Source organism: Heterocephalus glaber, unplaced genomic scaffold, assembly GCF_053883595.1.
Source record: "Heterocephalus glaber isolate CG9 unplaced genomic scaffold, H.glaber_assembly_v1.0 deba00001547, whole genome shotgun sequence".
Classification (NCBI taxonomy): domain Eukaryota; kingdom Metazoa; phylum Chordata; class Mammalia; order Rodentia; family Bathyergidae; genus Heterocephalus; species Heterocephalus glaber.
Genome location: NW_028258340.1, coordinates 1,020,555 through 1,036,410, shown reverse-complemented (window position 1 = coordinate 1,036,410; position 15,856 = coordinate 1,020,555). Strand labels below are relative to the sequence as shown.

Here is a 15,856-nt window from a genome sequence, read left to right as displayed (position 1 = left end):
AAACCAAACAGGAACCCTCACTCCACTCAAACCTGAGTGTCAGCAATACCTGGCCTGATTCCCATCACAGTCTCCCTACATCTGCCTCCTGGGGCCAGATACAGTGATCACCCTTACCTCCTCATGACTTTTCCTGGATTGCTTGCTTTGAGTGATTTGGGTTTTTTTGGTACTGGGGATTGAACTCAGGACCTTGTGCTTGCAAGGCAGGTGGTGGAACCGCTGAGCTAAATCCCCAGCCAGTGATCTCATTTTTGCATACTTTTTGTTTGAGACAGGGTCTTGCTTTGTGGTACAGGCTGACCTCAAACTCAACTGCAATCCTGCCTCAAGCCTCCCAAGTGATGGGAGCCTGTGACCGCCCCCCCCCCCCACCAAGGGATTGATCAGTGCCTTCAAAAGGTTAAAAATACTGCCAGGTCTGAAGATACGGAATCGTGGAAGTACAGGCAGTAATTTTTAAATGGGGTAATCAAGGAAGGCGTGGAGAAGGTGACATTACAGGAAGGACTTGAAAGTGAAGTAATAAGACACACTGCAGGCAAAGGGAACAATAAATGCAAAGTTCCAGAGGGATTGTGCCTGCTTCCATTCAGGAGGAGTTAGAAGGAAGCTAGTATGGCTGGAATAAGAAGAAGGGTAGGAGATGAGGTCTAGCCTGTGGTGAGGACTTTTGCCTTGTCAATATTTCCATTCCCATCATGGTAGGAAGCCCTTGTTAACGTGAACTTTACTGAAAACCGTAGGGGTGTCACCAAGGCTACCATAAACGTAAGCCCAGAAGAGGGAAGGAAGCTGCCTTTGAACTGCGGTGCTGTGTAAGGAATTCCCAGAAGGCCTGCTGAAGGCTGTTGCCATTTGAGCTGGACTTGGAGACAGTAGTTTTGCAGGCAGAGGATTAGGTATGCCTAGCAGTGTGGCACACAGCAGAAGCCAACAGATACAAGGGAAAGAAAACCACGGAGCAAGGGGAGCCACGGGAGGGGCTGTGACGGGCAGGGATATAGAGAGGTGGCAGGAAGCTTTGCAAATAATCCTAGGAGACAGGAAGAGGCCCCGCCCCACCCAAAATTTCAAGCATGCGCAGTAGCGAGGCCGGCCCCCTCTTAAGATCCGCCTTTCCCCTCCGCCTAGGCTCCACCTCAAGAGGCCAGTTGAAGCAGATGGAAAGGGTTAAAGGCGGGACGGAGACTGGTTGAACGTTCTTTGGGCCAATCACCTTGCGGAATATTGAGCCTATAGTGACACAGGATCTCAGAACAAAAAGGAGACCACCCCCCCCCCCCCCGACGGTTAAAACCAATAAAAATCGGGCAGAGTAGAAAGGGAAACCAGGGAAGAAAGCGAAATCCTCCGCCAGTTCAGCCACGCCCTTCATTCTGCTCTGCCTCACCACAAAGAGCTAATCCGATTGGCTCCACGACAACCTTAAAGGGCGGGGCCGTACACGTTCACAGTGGGAATGAGCCTGCGGTGGTGGGGGGCAGCAGGGCGGGGCTAGACATCCCAGCTAAGGTAGTAAAGGCCAATGATTATCCAGGCCACTTCTCTGAGAAAAGTCATCTCTCGAATCTTTACAATTCGTGCCTGTCGAGGCACCTGAAGGAACTAGAACTAATTACCTCATCGGTCTTTTTCCTCCTTGCAAAAGTCCCGTTGGCTACCATGGGGAAGTACCAAGTGAAATCGAGCAGGGGGAGCGAGTGGTGACTGGCACGCCTGGTTACTGACTGCTGCTCACCTCGGCGTTAGCAAACTTCTGGCAAGCTCGAAACTGAATACTAAACAACCTCTCCATTTCTTCCTGGCGCCGTTCCAGGGCAGGCGCCACATTCCTCTGTGGGCGCGCAATGGCCGCGCCCCCTCTCACTGCGGACGGGTCTTTTGGCACATGCAGTCCGAGGTGAGTCCCCTCCTTTCTAATTCACCTTTTCCAGCGCGTGCGTGCGCATGCGCGGAGCGCGGCGCGCGGTGCGCGCGGCGGTTGGGCCTTTGGCTGTTCTGCCCTGGGATCGGCGGTGTCTCCGCGAGCAGTTGGCCCTGAGCCGCAAGCCGCCGTGAGCGATCGGTTGAGAGCGGACGCCAACGAGCCCCAGGGCATCGCCCGCAGCGGCCAAGCTCATGGCCGGCTGAGCGGGACGCCGCCTCCGCCTCAGCCACCGCCGCCGCCGCCGCCTCCTCCTCCTCAGCCGGCGGCGGCCCGGGCCCAGCAGCCATGGCCGAAGACTACTGGGACGGGCGCCTGCGGCGAACTGGAGGAGAAGGAGGTCGCGCGGCCTCATCTTGGGCCGCCGCCCCAGGCGCCGCCGCGCCGGCCCCGCGGCTCTGAGGTTGCTCGCGCGCCCCCGCCGGTGAGCGCGTCTCCCAGACTTGGGGGGGAGGGGCTGCCGTTCCTCCTGTGGAACCAGCCCCGACCCCAGGGGGTGCTGGGGTCTGAGCTGTTCGCCTGGCAGGTGCCCCCTCCCCCAGCTAATCTCCCAGAATGCACCGGGACAGGGGGGGTCATTTGAGGCCTCCCTGACCTTGTCCCCGCCCTGGGCCGTACTGAGATCTGGGGATGGGAAGTGCTAAAGAGGAGCAAGGTGGCAAAAGGACCAGAGGTTGTGGGAGTGGGTGATAGAGTGGTGAAAGATTTGACGTTTGCTAATGGCCTGAGTTGTGTAAGGGTCGGAGCATGTAGCCTTATGGTTGTGTAAATTTTGAGGCCCAGTGTGAGGTAATGGAAGGGAATGGTAGGGTGGAGAGGGACCTGAGGGTCTGCAATAGGGGCTAGGGAGTCAGTTTAGTTCCAAAACAAGCTAGTGAAGGTTAGGGCTGCAGAGAGGCCCAGTGTATATTAACGGGGAACAGGATAGTAACGGTACCAGAAGGAGCACTAAAAGGATCAGGGTTCTGATGCCCTGTGTGTAGTGATGAGGGTCAGGATGGTGTTAGTACTGTGTGAGAGTCCAGAGTGCTCATAGAGGAACAAGCAGTTGAAGGACTCAAGTGTGAGTGTGTGCTGTTGAGGGTCATGGCTGTAAGGGTGTGTGTATATAGTAAAGATCTGTCTTGTGAGGCACAGTATATACTATACCAATGGGGGCAAAGCAGTGGAAGTACCAAAGATGTGTAATGGGGACAGGATGGTGGAAGACCGACCCGAGTTTGTGGGGGTATTAGAATTGTGTATGTAAGTGTGGGATGGTGACTTGAGGGAATTGTCTCAGCACTATAAGAGCTCAGTGTGCTAAGGACCAAGGTGAGGTGTGATTCTCCACTATGAAAGGGAATATGAGACCCCAGAAGGTTCAGGATGATTCTGTATTTGAAGCTCTAATGACTGCTATTGTGTGTTTTGAGCCATAGGGGCACTTTGGCATTGAGGGGAGAGTCAGAGCAGCCCGAGGTCTGGTATATGCTAGTAAGCACAGAACAGAGTATGCTAGTGAAGAAAGACAGTGTTCATGTCCGTAGGACAGTGGAGTGTATTGAGGTTCATAGAGTGCTGATGGGAGGGATCTAGTGTGTAATAGGGGAATCAGGCCTATGAAGAGATCCAAGTGAACCAACGGAGGTTATGGCTGTGGAGGGGTTGAAGCAAAGAGTAGTAGAGGACAGGAACATGGGATAGCGTGGAGGTGCTAAAGTGGACCACGACCATAGAAGACTGAAGTTTGTGTTAATGGGGGTCAGGGCTGAATGGAGAGCTGTGTGCACTAATGAGGGTCAGGCTTTTATAGAATAGTGTTTGTGTGTCCCTGAGGAATAGAGCTGAGTAGTTCAGGGTGTGCTAAGGGGAGGCAGGAATGTGTAAGGCCCAGTGTGTGCTCGTAATAAGGGTCAGCGTAAAGTGAAGGACCAGTTTGGAAAGGTCCTGATGGTAAGTGAAACTAGCCAGGCACTTGCAAGTTTCACTTTGTGCTAATGCGATTCAGAACTGTGTGAGCACTCATTCAGCTGTGGAGCAACCCAAGTGCAAGTTAGTGAGGGTCTGAATCGTGGGGGGAACTGTAGGTTAATGGGAGGGAATTAGTGTTATGAAGAAGCTAACAGGCAGCTGGGCCAGGGAGGGGTTCAAGAATGTGATGGAAGGTGGGGATGGTAGTGGCACATGCCTGTAATCCCAACACTAGGGAGGCTGAGGCAGGAGGATTGCTGAGAGTTCGAGGCCAGGGCTACATAGTGAGTTCGAGGCACAGTGAGAACTGAACGACACAGTGAGACTGTCTCAAACCAAAAATCAAAAACAAATCAAAAAGAATGTGATGGTAAGAGTTTCTTAGAGGGGGCTGAGTGTATGTCATCAGAATTCAGTGTGATAGGTTAGAACTTTGAGTGCTGATGGGGGTTAGAGATAAAAGAAATCATGGGTGCTAGTGGGAATTAAGGTCCAGTGAGGCCACTTGAGAGCTGATGTGTACCCATGGATTTCTGGACAGAATGAGGTGTGTGCCTATGGGAGTAGTAGAGTGTGATGACTGTGTCCTCAGTGTTCTGTGTGGTATCAGGTGGTTAGTATGCTTGAGTATGAGAGTAGTCTGAGGAGGATGTGTGTCCTTAGGGGTCAAGACGGACATATGACCTCTTGGGGTGGAGCTGTATGTCCACTTCCTTGCTATGTCTTTCACTTATTCTGAAATCAATATGTTCAGAAAACTGAAATGATAATATTTAAAAGTTTTGCTGCATATAAATGTCCAGGTGTTTCTGTTCACAGGAACCTGCCAAGCCCTCCCCCACTGGAAGTGTTGTATAATACACAGATTTTGTGTCCCATCTTCAATCCCCCCCAAATTGAATTCCAACATGTCCGACCCTTGGGGGTTCCATTTAGAGGTCATGGACCCATGGTTCCTCCCGGCTCCCTTTCTAACCTACATTCAGTTCTACTTACGGTTCCTCCTAGTCCCTCCCCCTATTCCCTGTCACCCTATGCAAAGCAACTGGGTATCTGCCATATGGAACACACAAGGTAGTCTTTGGGAGTTGGCCATGCTTCACCTTCCCCAGCCTTAGGTGCACTGTTTGGTCTCCAGCATCAGGATTTTGTCGTCATTATCCTGGGTTCTCTATGGTGGACCGCAACCTGTGAGGTCAGTCTTTCTGCTAGGCTGACCCCTCATCCCCTCTTAGGGGCAGTGAGTCCAGCCAGGCTGAAGAGGAGGTGGGAACTGCTAGGGTAAGCACTTGATTTCAAGGTAACAGATGACCCATTTTCTCTCCTTGAATCCAGCCCCAGCTTCATCCTCGACCTCCTATCTAGCTCTACTTCCTTTAGGCCCAGGGCCATCTTAGGCCCTGCTGTGAGTCCAGATGGTTCCTGGGCCAGGTCTTTCCCCCTCCTTGCTGTCGTAGTGCCCATTGTCGTAGTGCCCAGGAGGAAGCAGAAGAAGGCCAGCCTAAAGCTTTTGATGGGCCTTTTCCCTCCAGCAGCCCATTTAGGCCGTCTTCCTGTTGATGTCAGCATTCCTGGGCTAACTTGCTAGGGGTTGTTCATGATTAGTAGGGACTCACCACCTCAGCAGAGGTTGGTCCCAGGCCCTCAGCCCCCTGATTCATTCATTTCTGCCACATGCACTTTTTGAGTGTCTACTCTGTGTCAGTCACTATTCTAGGTCCTCAGGATATAGCGGTGACCTAAACAGACAGAAATCTACTCTGGCGGAGCTGATCTAGTGGCCGTGAGGAGAGAGACAGTAAAGAGCAAAGAAACCAATAGTAGATGGTGTCATTTCTGAGGAGGTGATGAGTGCTGGGGGGATCACTGGCAAGGTGAGGGAGCTCAGAATGGTTGAGATTTTCAATATGATTATTCATGGAGACCTCATGAAAAAGGTGACATTTGAGCAATGGTTTGAAAAGGGTGGGGAATTAACTATTTCACAGCTGGGGAAAGGGTGTTTCGGGTACCAGGAACATCCAGTGCAAAGACCCCTGAGGTGGGACTCTACTGGGTATGGTTGCAGAACAGCAGCTAGGAATGATCAGGGTAGTGTTGAGACCTGATATATAACCAGGGAAAATGGGCTAAGAACTGTGGGCCACATTGAGGACTTGGGCATTGATTTGGAGTGAGACGGAAGATGTGGTATATTCTCAGTTTGAGGAGAGATGTGACTTGGCTTATGAAAATACAGGGTTGGCCCTGTAGTTTCCAACTTGATCATACCTTTCCTTAGCCCTGAGGACAGCTGATGTGCCCTGAGGCACTCCCACAATCCTGCCCAGTGGTTGGGTCTGGGCAAGGATCTCCTTCCCCTACCTGGGTAGAGCAGGGGTGTGGTCCTCTAATCTCCATGAGGATGGTTGCTGCGGGGAGGCAGGAGGGTCATTGTGGCCTCAGAAAGCATCCTGCCTTGGTAGTTGGGGGTAAGGTGGGGCTTGTGTCAGCGGAAGATGCCATTCTATAGGCACGGCCAAGGCTGTGTCAGTGGTCTCACTGTTCTTGGCCAGCCCTTTGTTCCACCTATGGCTGGGTCTGTCACTGACGCTGCACCTGAAGATGAGTGCTATGGAGTTCTCTGCTCCTACAGTGAGGCTACCACTGTAGAGACCAACAATTCCTTGGGTGGGCCTTTGCCCTCAGCCAGCTACACAAGTCTGAGGATCCAGGTGGGCTACTCAGGAGTAGGTTCCCAAGGGGCTGGCTGTAGGTAGGCCGATAATGACAAGGGACTCTATTCTTGCCATATTTCCAGAAATCCTGAGTTTTTCCAGGGGTCTGTAGTGGTTGGGTGGGCTCTAATACATGTTCATGTCAATGCCCCTCACTAGACTGTCAGAGGCTTTAGGGGGCCCATGATGTTCAAGCTAATGTGGATCCCACTTGTGTCTATCCATGCCCCTGCTCAGGTCGCCATGGATCGGATGAAGAAGATCAAACGGCAGCTGTCGATGACACTCCGAGGGGGCCGAGGCCTAGACAAGACCAATGGTGCCCCCGAGCAGATAGGCCTGGATGAGAGTGGCGGGGGTGGTGGCAGTGACCTTGGAGAGGCCCCTACATGCATACCTCCTGGTGAACCACGCTGTGGACGGGGCCCACTCAGCTCTGCACCAGGTGGGTCCACTGACTATTCCCTATCCCCACCCTCAGTTCCCAGGTGCTGCCTTTCGGCCAAATTCCTCTAGAATTTTGTTGTTTTCATTTTCCTTTCTCCATTTTCTCCCCCTTCCATATTTTCCTTTTCAATACCCTCTGTCTGTTTGTCCATTTGTGCCCTTTCCTTGGCTTTGTGTCCAGGCCCCAGGGGGAGGAAGGGTTCCTTGCCTGTTGCAGCTGCCCCAAGGCTCCCTCTGCCCTTCTCCTGCACTCCACGGTGGCCCTCCCAGGCCTCCCAGCGCCCGCCCGCCCTGGGCCTGCCTTCCCAGGGCTCTTGGCTACCTCTGCCGCTACCTGCCTTCTGGCCCTGGGCCAGCCGCAGTCTCAGCTCACCCCTGGAACGGGGTGCTCCACCAGGTGACTATTGCTCTCCCACTCTGTATAACCTGTCCTGGGCCTGCCTGGGCTTCCCTGGGGCCCACCACCCTCTCCCTGAGGGACTCCAGGCTGCTCCAAGGGCCATGTGCACATATGGGTGTGATGAGGGAATACATTATGTGGGGGAGGGGATTTTCTTGACACCACCTGGCGTGCCCTCCTCCTCTCCCTGCCACCAGAGATTGTACACGAGGATTTGAAGATGGGGTCTGATGGGGAGAGTGACCAGGCTTCAGCCACATCCTCGGATGAGGTGCAGTCTCCAGTGAGAGTGCGCATGCGCAACCACCCTCCACGAAAGATCTCCACTGAGGTGCTTCACCCTCATCCTGGTGATAGAGGAGCTGGAAAAGGGGTTAGATCTGGAGAGGAGGAGCTCATGGTCCTGTTTCTTGCCTGGTAGGACATCAACAAGCGCCTATCGCTACCAGCCGACATCCGGCTGCCCGAGGGCTACCTTGAGAAGCTGACCCTCAATAGCCCCATCTTTGACAAGCCCCTTAGCCGCCGCCTCCGCCGTGTCAGCCTGGTGAGCACCTTCTGTTCCTGTCCTGTCCTCCTCTTCCTCCTCCTCCACTCTCACTGCCTTCCCCTGAGTCTGCTTTAACTTGCTTCCTTCACCCCACAGTCCGAGATTGGGTTTGGGAAACTGGAGACATACATCAAGCTGGACAAGCTGGGTGAGGTGAGAGACAGGAGGTCCATGGTAGGGTAGGGGTCAGTGGGAACTCTGGAGTCTCATAGTGCGACTTCTGTCACTTGCTCAAATCCTAGGGTACCTATGCCACTGTATACAAAGGCAAAAGCAAGCTCACAGACAACCTTGTGGCACTCAAGGAGATCAGACTGGAACATGAAGAGGGGGCACCCTGCACGGCCATACGGGAAGGTACAGACCCCATTTCATCTGCCTTAGGCTTTTCTGACTCACATGCACACACTCGTGCTCTGTGTGAGGACAGACTGGGGGTTCTGGGACATCTGCCCCCCAACGCTCTGTCTGGACTTTGTGAGAATGCCCATCACCTGCATATCCAAGTCATAATCAGGGTAACCAAGAATTTATGAATGAACCAAGGAAAGTGAACCAATTGCAAACCATGGTGCTCACTTTGTTGTTGAAAGTACACCTTAAAAGGCTCACAGTATTACATGGAATGGATTTTAATTGCATAAAAAGTGGGTGTGCAAACCCAGCTTCACACTGTGCTGCTGGCCTATATACTGAGGTTTGGAGCAAGGCTCCTTCCCCAAAACAGGTTGTGAAAATCTAGTGTCACATGAACCTATGGCTGCAGTCCTGGGTTCTTGCATGATACTCTTCTCTGGGCCTTATTTTCCACATCTGGAACATGGGTACACTTATTTCTAGCATAGGGTGAGTTAGAGATGGTTGCTGTGAGGGATTACCCTAAACAGCATGGGGAAAGAAGGAAACCTGGGCTCATCTATCTGGTCCTTATCCTCACCTTTGTCCTGGGGGGCAGGGGGAGAGGGCAGCTGACTCTTGCCCCATCCCATTCCCATGTTTCTGCAGTGTCCCTGCTCAAGGACCTCAAACATGCCAACATCGTTACACTACATGATATCATCCACACAGAGAAGTCTCTCACCCTTGTCTTTGAGTACCTGGTAAGGTTGGGTGGCAGTGGGCTGTGGCAGGAGGCGGGCAGGTGGTCAGCAGCCACACGACGTAACTTTCATTCCTATACTGTCTCTTTTCTCTTCAGGACAAGGACCTGAAGCAGTACCTGGATGACTGTGGGAACGTCATCAACATGCACAATGTGAAAGTGGGTGTGGGGCAGGAAGCAGGGGCAGGAGGGGCCCCCCAGTCACCCATTCCACCTCACCCTACAGATCCCCAGAAACAGCCTTTTTCCCATTTGGCTTGTTTGCTGGGAGCCTTGGAGGGCATTGGGAGCCTGTCCTTTTTTGTGTGACAAAGCTCAGGGCTTGGTGTCTGTTTGGGAGGGATCAATGCCTGCTTGCCAGGATTGGACTGCTGGATACTCTTTGACCTCTGCCTGCTATTCCTGGGTCCCCAGCTGTTCCTGTTCCAGCTGCTCCGTGGCCTGGCCTACTGCCACCGGCAGAAGGTGCTACACCGAGACCTCAAGCCCCAGAACCTGCTCATCAATGAGAGGGGAGAACTCAAGCTGGCTGACTTTGGTACCACCAATCTCCCCCTTCCTGTTGATCCCCAAGCCTTACTCTCCCAGCAATGCTCTTCCTGTGACTGCGTAGCTAGTCTCATGCCCCTTCAGCCTCTCCAGACTTTACCTAGGCCACCCTCAGTCCAAACTGTCCTCTCCCTCAGACTGCCAATGGTCTCATTATTCCAGCTGCCCTCTCTTCAATTCCTAGGCCTGGCCCGGGCCAAGTCAATCCCAACGAAGACCTACTCCAATGAGGTGGTGACACTGTGGTACCGGCCCCCTGACATCCTGCTTGGGTCCACAGACTACTCTACCCAAATTGACATGTGGTGAGGAGAGGTGAAAGTGTATCAGGGGCCAGGCAGTGAAGGGGGTGGCTTCATCACAACAGTTACCTAGCCAGCTGCCTCCTTATTTACTGTGCCTTCCCTGCCCAGGGGTGTGGGCTGCATCTTCTATGAGATGGCCACAGGCCGGCCTCTCTTCCCGGGCTCCACAGTGGAGGAACAGCTGCACTTCATCTTCCGCATCTTAGGTGAGGAGGCATGTACCCTAGGAGCTATGAGAACATGCAGGGAGGACCGGAGATGTTTGGAGTAACTCTTCTTCCCTGCCAGGAACCCCAACTGAGGAAACATGGCCAGGCATCCTGTCTAACGAGGAGTTTAAGACATACAACTACCCCAAGTACCGAGCTGAGGCCCTTCTGAGCCATGCACCCCGGTGAGGCTGGTGGGTGGGTGCGTGGGTATTAGGGTTCAGAGTGCCCAAACTCAATGTAAAGCAGGTCCCCTTGTCCTTGCGGTAGACTTGATAGCGACGGGGCTGACCTCCTCACCAAGCTGCTGCAGGTGAGAATACATTTCTGGACCAGCCTTGGGTGAGGGGGGTACTCCAGGTGTGGGGAAATGGATCTCCAGGGTAGGATCTGAGGCAGACAGGAAAAAAGACCTATTTGTTGAAAATACCAATATACCCTCCTCCCCCAACTCAGTTTGAGGGCCGAAATCGGATCTCTGCAGAGGATGCCATGAAACATCTATTCTTTCTCAGCCTGGGGGAGCGGATCCACAAACTTCCTGACAGTGAGTGGAGCAGGGGAGTGGTTGGGCTGAGGCAGGGACTGTGGGAAACAGACTGCTGGGGACAGCTGAGCAGGTTGTATAGGGTTCCAGCTATGCCATCTCTAAGGAAGGGACATCCTCGTTGACATGTGTGATAAGTTATATTTATTATAAAAATTTTTTTTTAGTTTTCAGTTCCTTTTCCTTTCATGAAAATTTTCAAAACATACAGTACATAAAAATAAATACCGCTGGGCATGGTGGCACATGCCTGTAATCCCAGTACTTGGGAAGCTGAGGCAGGAAGATCGCTGCAAATTCGAAGCCAGCCTGGTCTGCATAGTGAGTTTGAGGCCACCCTGAACTATATAGTGAGACCCTGTCTCAAAAAAATGCAGTGTAATTTTACTTTTTAAAAAATAGACATTTCCTTTAATATATATGGTACAAAATGCACAGATCACAAGTATACAACACAGTGAATTTTCACAAACTAAACACACCTATGTAACTGAACAATAGATGCTCCCCCAGAGCTCCTCACCTTGGGTTATTCTAGTCCCCCTCCCCAACAGGAACCACTGTTTTGAATTTTTTTTTCTAGTATTGGAGATGCAACCCAGGGCCTTTTGTATGCTAGGCAAGCACTATAGCACTGAGTTATACCTCCGATCCTGCTGTTTTTTTCAATCCTACTATTTTGTTTCCTAACAGCATAAATAAGTTTGCCCAGCCCTTGCACTTTATAGAAATGGAATCATATGGGATGTTCTCTTTGTATTAAAAAACTTTTTAATATGGACATTTCCAAATTATACATACTTACATATTAGAACAATATGATGCCACATGTACTCCAACAACTTATCAGCTGGTGGCAAAACTGGTTTTATTTCCCTCTGATTATTTTGTATCAAATCCAATCCCAGGCATCACATCCTTAATTTCAGCATGTATTTATAAAAGACTTTTTTTTTTTTTTTTTAAATTTTTTGGTACTGGGGATCGAACTCGGAACCTTGCACTTGCGAGGCAGGCGCCGGAACCACTGGGCTAAATCCCCGGCCCTATAAAAGACTTTTTAAAATAACTGTCATCATCATACCTAAAATAATGGCCCACAGTCCTCCCACTGGATTAGTATTTAAATCAAATCCCCAAGCCCTGTGGTGGCACACACCTATAATCCAAGGACTTGGGGGAGGTTGAGGCAGGAGGATAGCCTTGAGTTCAAAGCCAGCCTAAACTGCATAGCAAGACCCTGTCTCAAAAAAAATAAAAATAAATAAATCCCCAAATACTACCCATCCTTGGACATAACAGGTGGTAATTGTAATACCATTATCATACCTGACACATCAAATTAATGATTTCTTTGTTTCATGCAGTAATCCATATCTCATCTTCTCAAGTTGTTTAATCTGTCAAATAATTCTCTCAAAGAAGGGGCAACTCATTCTTATTCCCACAGTGAGGTCACATGGGGGGCTGGTCCTGGATAGCCCCATGAGTCAACCCCACGTCTGTCCCCTCCATCCACAGCTACTTCCGTATTTGCACTAAAAGAGATCCAGCTCCAAAAAGAGGCCAGCCTTCGGTCCTCATCAATGCCTGACTCAGGTAGGTATGCTCCCACCTCTCCCCCTCCCTCACCCACCAACCTGCTTGCCTACCAACAGCCGTCGCTCTGCTTTCCCTGCAGGCAGGCCAGCTTTCCATGTGGTGGACACCGAGTTCTAAGCCAAGTTCTAAGGCACAGACCGAGGCCCCAGCAGGCAGCAGCTGGAGGGATGCCACTCCCCTCACAGGGCAGCCCCAACTGCATTCTCCCTGCTGCTGCCTGTCTACCTGCCTGAGCCATGCTCGCCTGCCCACTTGTTCCCTGGCACCTGCCCAAACATCCTACCATTGGCCTGTCAACCCACCCATTGGCCTGTCTGCTGGGTGCTAACAAAGCTCTCATCACCCCTCTGCTTGGTTTGTCTCTCTCTGTCTTGGTAGTTGCTGGCGGACAGCATGGCCGTGCCAGCCTCCCACACTGAGGCCAGGCCTACCCCTCCTCGTCATACCCTCCCCCAGGACCACTATCCCGCGGCCAGCCAGGGGTCTGGAGCTAGCCCAGGCTGGGGCTCTCGACTCAGACAAGAAGGTAGAGGTGCCTTGGTCTTAGGCATCCTCTGCCTGCTTTCCTGCCTGTCTCACCTGCCTCATGTTGTGTGGGCCTTTTTTGTTTGTTTGTTTCATTCGTTGTTTTTTTAATTATTTTAAATGAGGTTTTCATTCTTTTAAATGCAATATCTCTTGTATACAGACTGGCTGGGCCCCACCTCCCTGCGTGTGGCCCTCCCACAGTATTTTGTGCAATGAAGCCCCACTCCCAGCCTTTCAGAAGCAGGGCCACACACAGCCCCTATTTGGAACCCTGACCATACCAGACCCTGGGATTGGCTATGGGAAAGCATGCCTCGGCCACTCACCTTCCTTCCCCCACCTGCTGTCCCCAGCCACAGGGGGATCTGGGAACTATTGGGGACTCTGGGAGATGGACAAGGTGGGGGCCCCACTCTTCCTCCTGCAGTCCCATAGCCAGGGCCTCCTTCCTTCTCAGGGTCTCCCCAGCCCAGCCCTCCTGCCCTTTCCCACTCGGTGCTGTTGAGTAGGGCCCCTGCCAGGAACTGACCAACTCAGTAAGGAGCCATAGTGTGTATATGTGCACAAGCAGGGACAGAGGGGCACATGGGGGTTGTGCCCAGGTGTTGCCTCCTAACCCCTGGGAGGGTGAGGCAGGGCAGGGACAGTCTCCAGGGTCAGTCCCTGGATGGGTGGTTACCTCCCCTTCCTCCACCCTAAGCTCTGGGGCCCTTAAACGGGGTGGGAGGGCAGGGGTGGGAGCCCTCCTAGTGGGATTTGGGGGGTTGGGTTCCTGAATGCACCATAATCGCTGTATGAAATATTAAAAAGTCTAAAGTGAAAAGCCTGATTGCAAATCCTTATGAGGAGGGGTGGGACTTAAGCTGGGGTGATTGCTAAGACCTTGAATTCATATCTGGTCCCAATCATCTGGGAGAGCATCGGAGTGAGCCAGGGACACAGCACAACCATGAAAAAGGCCTCTGAGGAATTGCACACCTAATGGTGGAATGGTTGAAGCAGGTAGGGCAGGATGAGTAGGTTGATGGGCTGAGAATCAAACAGAAGGAGGAGTTAAACTTATCCAGCAGTGGGCTGGGGATTTAGCTCAGTGGTTTCGCCACCTGCTGCGAAAATGCAAAAAAAACCTTAACCAGTAATATGAGGAGTCCTGACAGGGTGGAAGCAAGAGGATATAGAGCAACTGAAGGACACGGGGGGACCCAATAGAACCAGGGTGGGTAGAAGAGGCAGGCCCAGTGTGACCACTACATATCCAACTACAACACTGAAGAAGGCCAATTGGAGGGAATGAGAGGAGGGTAAATTTTGAACCGCTAGGTAGAGGAATCCTTTAATTACATGGATCAGGTTCAGGAGAGGAATTATAGATGGAGGTGGAATTTTGGATTACTGGTGTCTAATGAAATCCGTGGCGGGGTGTGATGATCCTGGGAAGGATGCAGTGGTTTGCAGCAGGCCAGAGGTCAAATGGTGTGAGACTAGTTGAGGCTTTAGTTTTCTCACTCCTGTGAATTCTAGCTCCTGTTCCACCATCTTGGGCAAAGCCAAGAATAGACTTACACGCAGAAGAGGAGGGGTGGGCAAGGCAAATGCTGCAAGTACTATAATAGCAAGCCTAATTAAGTGGTTGTTCACTGAAGCCCAGTGGTGGTGACCTGTATCTAATCACTACCTCAGCATTCAGCCTCATGGTGACACAATGGCTGCCACGTCTACAGAGATGGGAAAGCAACTTGTGAAAACAGGCACTCGTAGCACTTAGGGGCTGAGGCAGGAGGATTTTGAGTTTGAGGCCAGGCTGAACTACATAGCGAGACCCTGTTACAAAATATAGACAAAAACTAGGCACCCTTTCTGTTTTCTTGTAATAGGACTGGAACTTGCACAAGCTTCTCAGCAGACTTCCTGTGCCATCCCCTTGGCTAGAATCAGAGGAGATAACCACCTCTGGCAGCAAAGGAGGTTGGGAAAAGGATCTTGCAAAAGAGAACGGGTGCCAGGCCAGACTTGAAGGACTAGAATTTACCCAAGTGCCTTAGGAATTGGTGAGATCATTAGTGTGGGCAGAGATTGGTCTCTGGAAGGTGAAGAAACTAAATCTAGGGCTGAAAAAGGAAGCCTCTTGGATTTACCTGGTTGCTCAGGTAAATGGGGAGGGGGAGCCTGCAGAGGGGCAGTGAGGGGAGTCAATTCATTGAGTATGACAAGATTCAACTGGGCTTGAATCTTTCCATTTGCCAGACCCAACTCAAATACCATTGTCTGTGGGGACTGCCAGGTGAACAGCGTGCTCCCTTTTCTCCCACAGGGCTTACCCAACTGAGTGTGTGACCCCTCATCTGTGCCAGGTCTGGGCTGGGGCCAGAATGATAGTAATAGACACAATCTCTGCCCCACAAAGCTTAACTAAAAATAGATAAATTATGAGGTAGGAGTGGTGCGGGTTGAAATTGTACAAGGAGACAGACCTGTTTACACATGGGCCTAGGGATATGAAAAAGCAGTTCTTGTCCTTAGGGACTGGGTGGTGATGGTGAAGGAATCACTTAAACAGCCTTTGAATCATGAGCCTTTCTCCAGGAGTTTGTGGGATGGCCAGGTGGGGACAGCCAATAGGCAGGTAGATGCAAAGCCAGAGATAAATACTAGTCACCACCAACCAGTAGGGCTGGGAGCCCTACCAGAGAAAAGGGTGACACAGCTCAGTGCAATGTTTTTCAATCAGAGACTCCTTCAACCCCCAAGATATCTGGTAATGTCTGGAGGGAGATACAGGTACTTTGGGTTGTTCTTAGGGGTATATCAGTGTCTAATGATAATGCCACAAATGCAGCTGAACAGCCTGAGGTACCCCCCCACCCCAAACAAAGACATGACAGTGTTGAGGTTAAGAAACCCTGGGGCCAACCCAGGAGTGGTGTCACCTGCCTCCACAGCCTGGGCTACATAGTTTAAGGCCAGCTTGAACTACATAGTGAGACCTTGTCTCAAAACAAAAACAAAAACAAACCTGGGGG

At 51.6% G+C, this 15,856-nt stretch overlaps 1 protein-coding gene across 13 annotated transcripts; it reads left to right on the top strand.

Moving 5' to 3' along the window:
• The first annotated feature begins 1,460 nt into the window (after window positions 1–1,460).
• On the top strand, window positions 1,461–13,650 carry Cdk16 (cyclin dependent kinase 16). 13 transcript variants are annotated; one of them, XM_087189963.1, is made up of 17 exons: window positions 1,461–1,903; window positions 6,835–7,042; window positions 7,226–7,441; window positions 7,642–7,775; window positions 7,866–7,991; window positions 8,091–8,147; window positions 8,237–8,351; window positions 9,000–9,094; window positions 9,193–9,255; window positions 9,511–9,634; window positions 9,830–9,950; window positions 10,059–10,156; window positions 10,239–10,344; window positions 10,430–10,472; window positions 10,616–10,706; window positions 12,228–12,305; window positions 12,388–12,658. In XM_087189963.1, exons 1-17 carry the CDS (start codon window positions 1,892–1,894, stop codon window positions 12,423–12,425), a joined length of 1,725 nt encoding a protein of 574 aa, XP_087046089.1. In that variant the 5' UTR covers window positions 1,461–1,891; the 3' UTR covers window positions 12,426–12,658. The 13 variants fall into 13 exon arrangements, with proteins under 13 accessions (XP_087046089.1, XP_004871634.1, XP_087046088.1 ...); XM_004871577.3 differs by lacking the exon at window positions 12,388–12,658 and adding an exon at window positions 12,687–13,650 and having other exon boundaries at window positions 1,492–1,903; window positions 10,409–10,472; XM_087189962.1 differs by lacking the exon at window positions 12,388–12,658 and adding an exon at window positions 12,687–13,650 and having other exon boundaries at window positions 1,494–1,903.
• The last annotated feature ends 2,206 nt before the right edge of the window (window positions 13,651–15,856 follow it).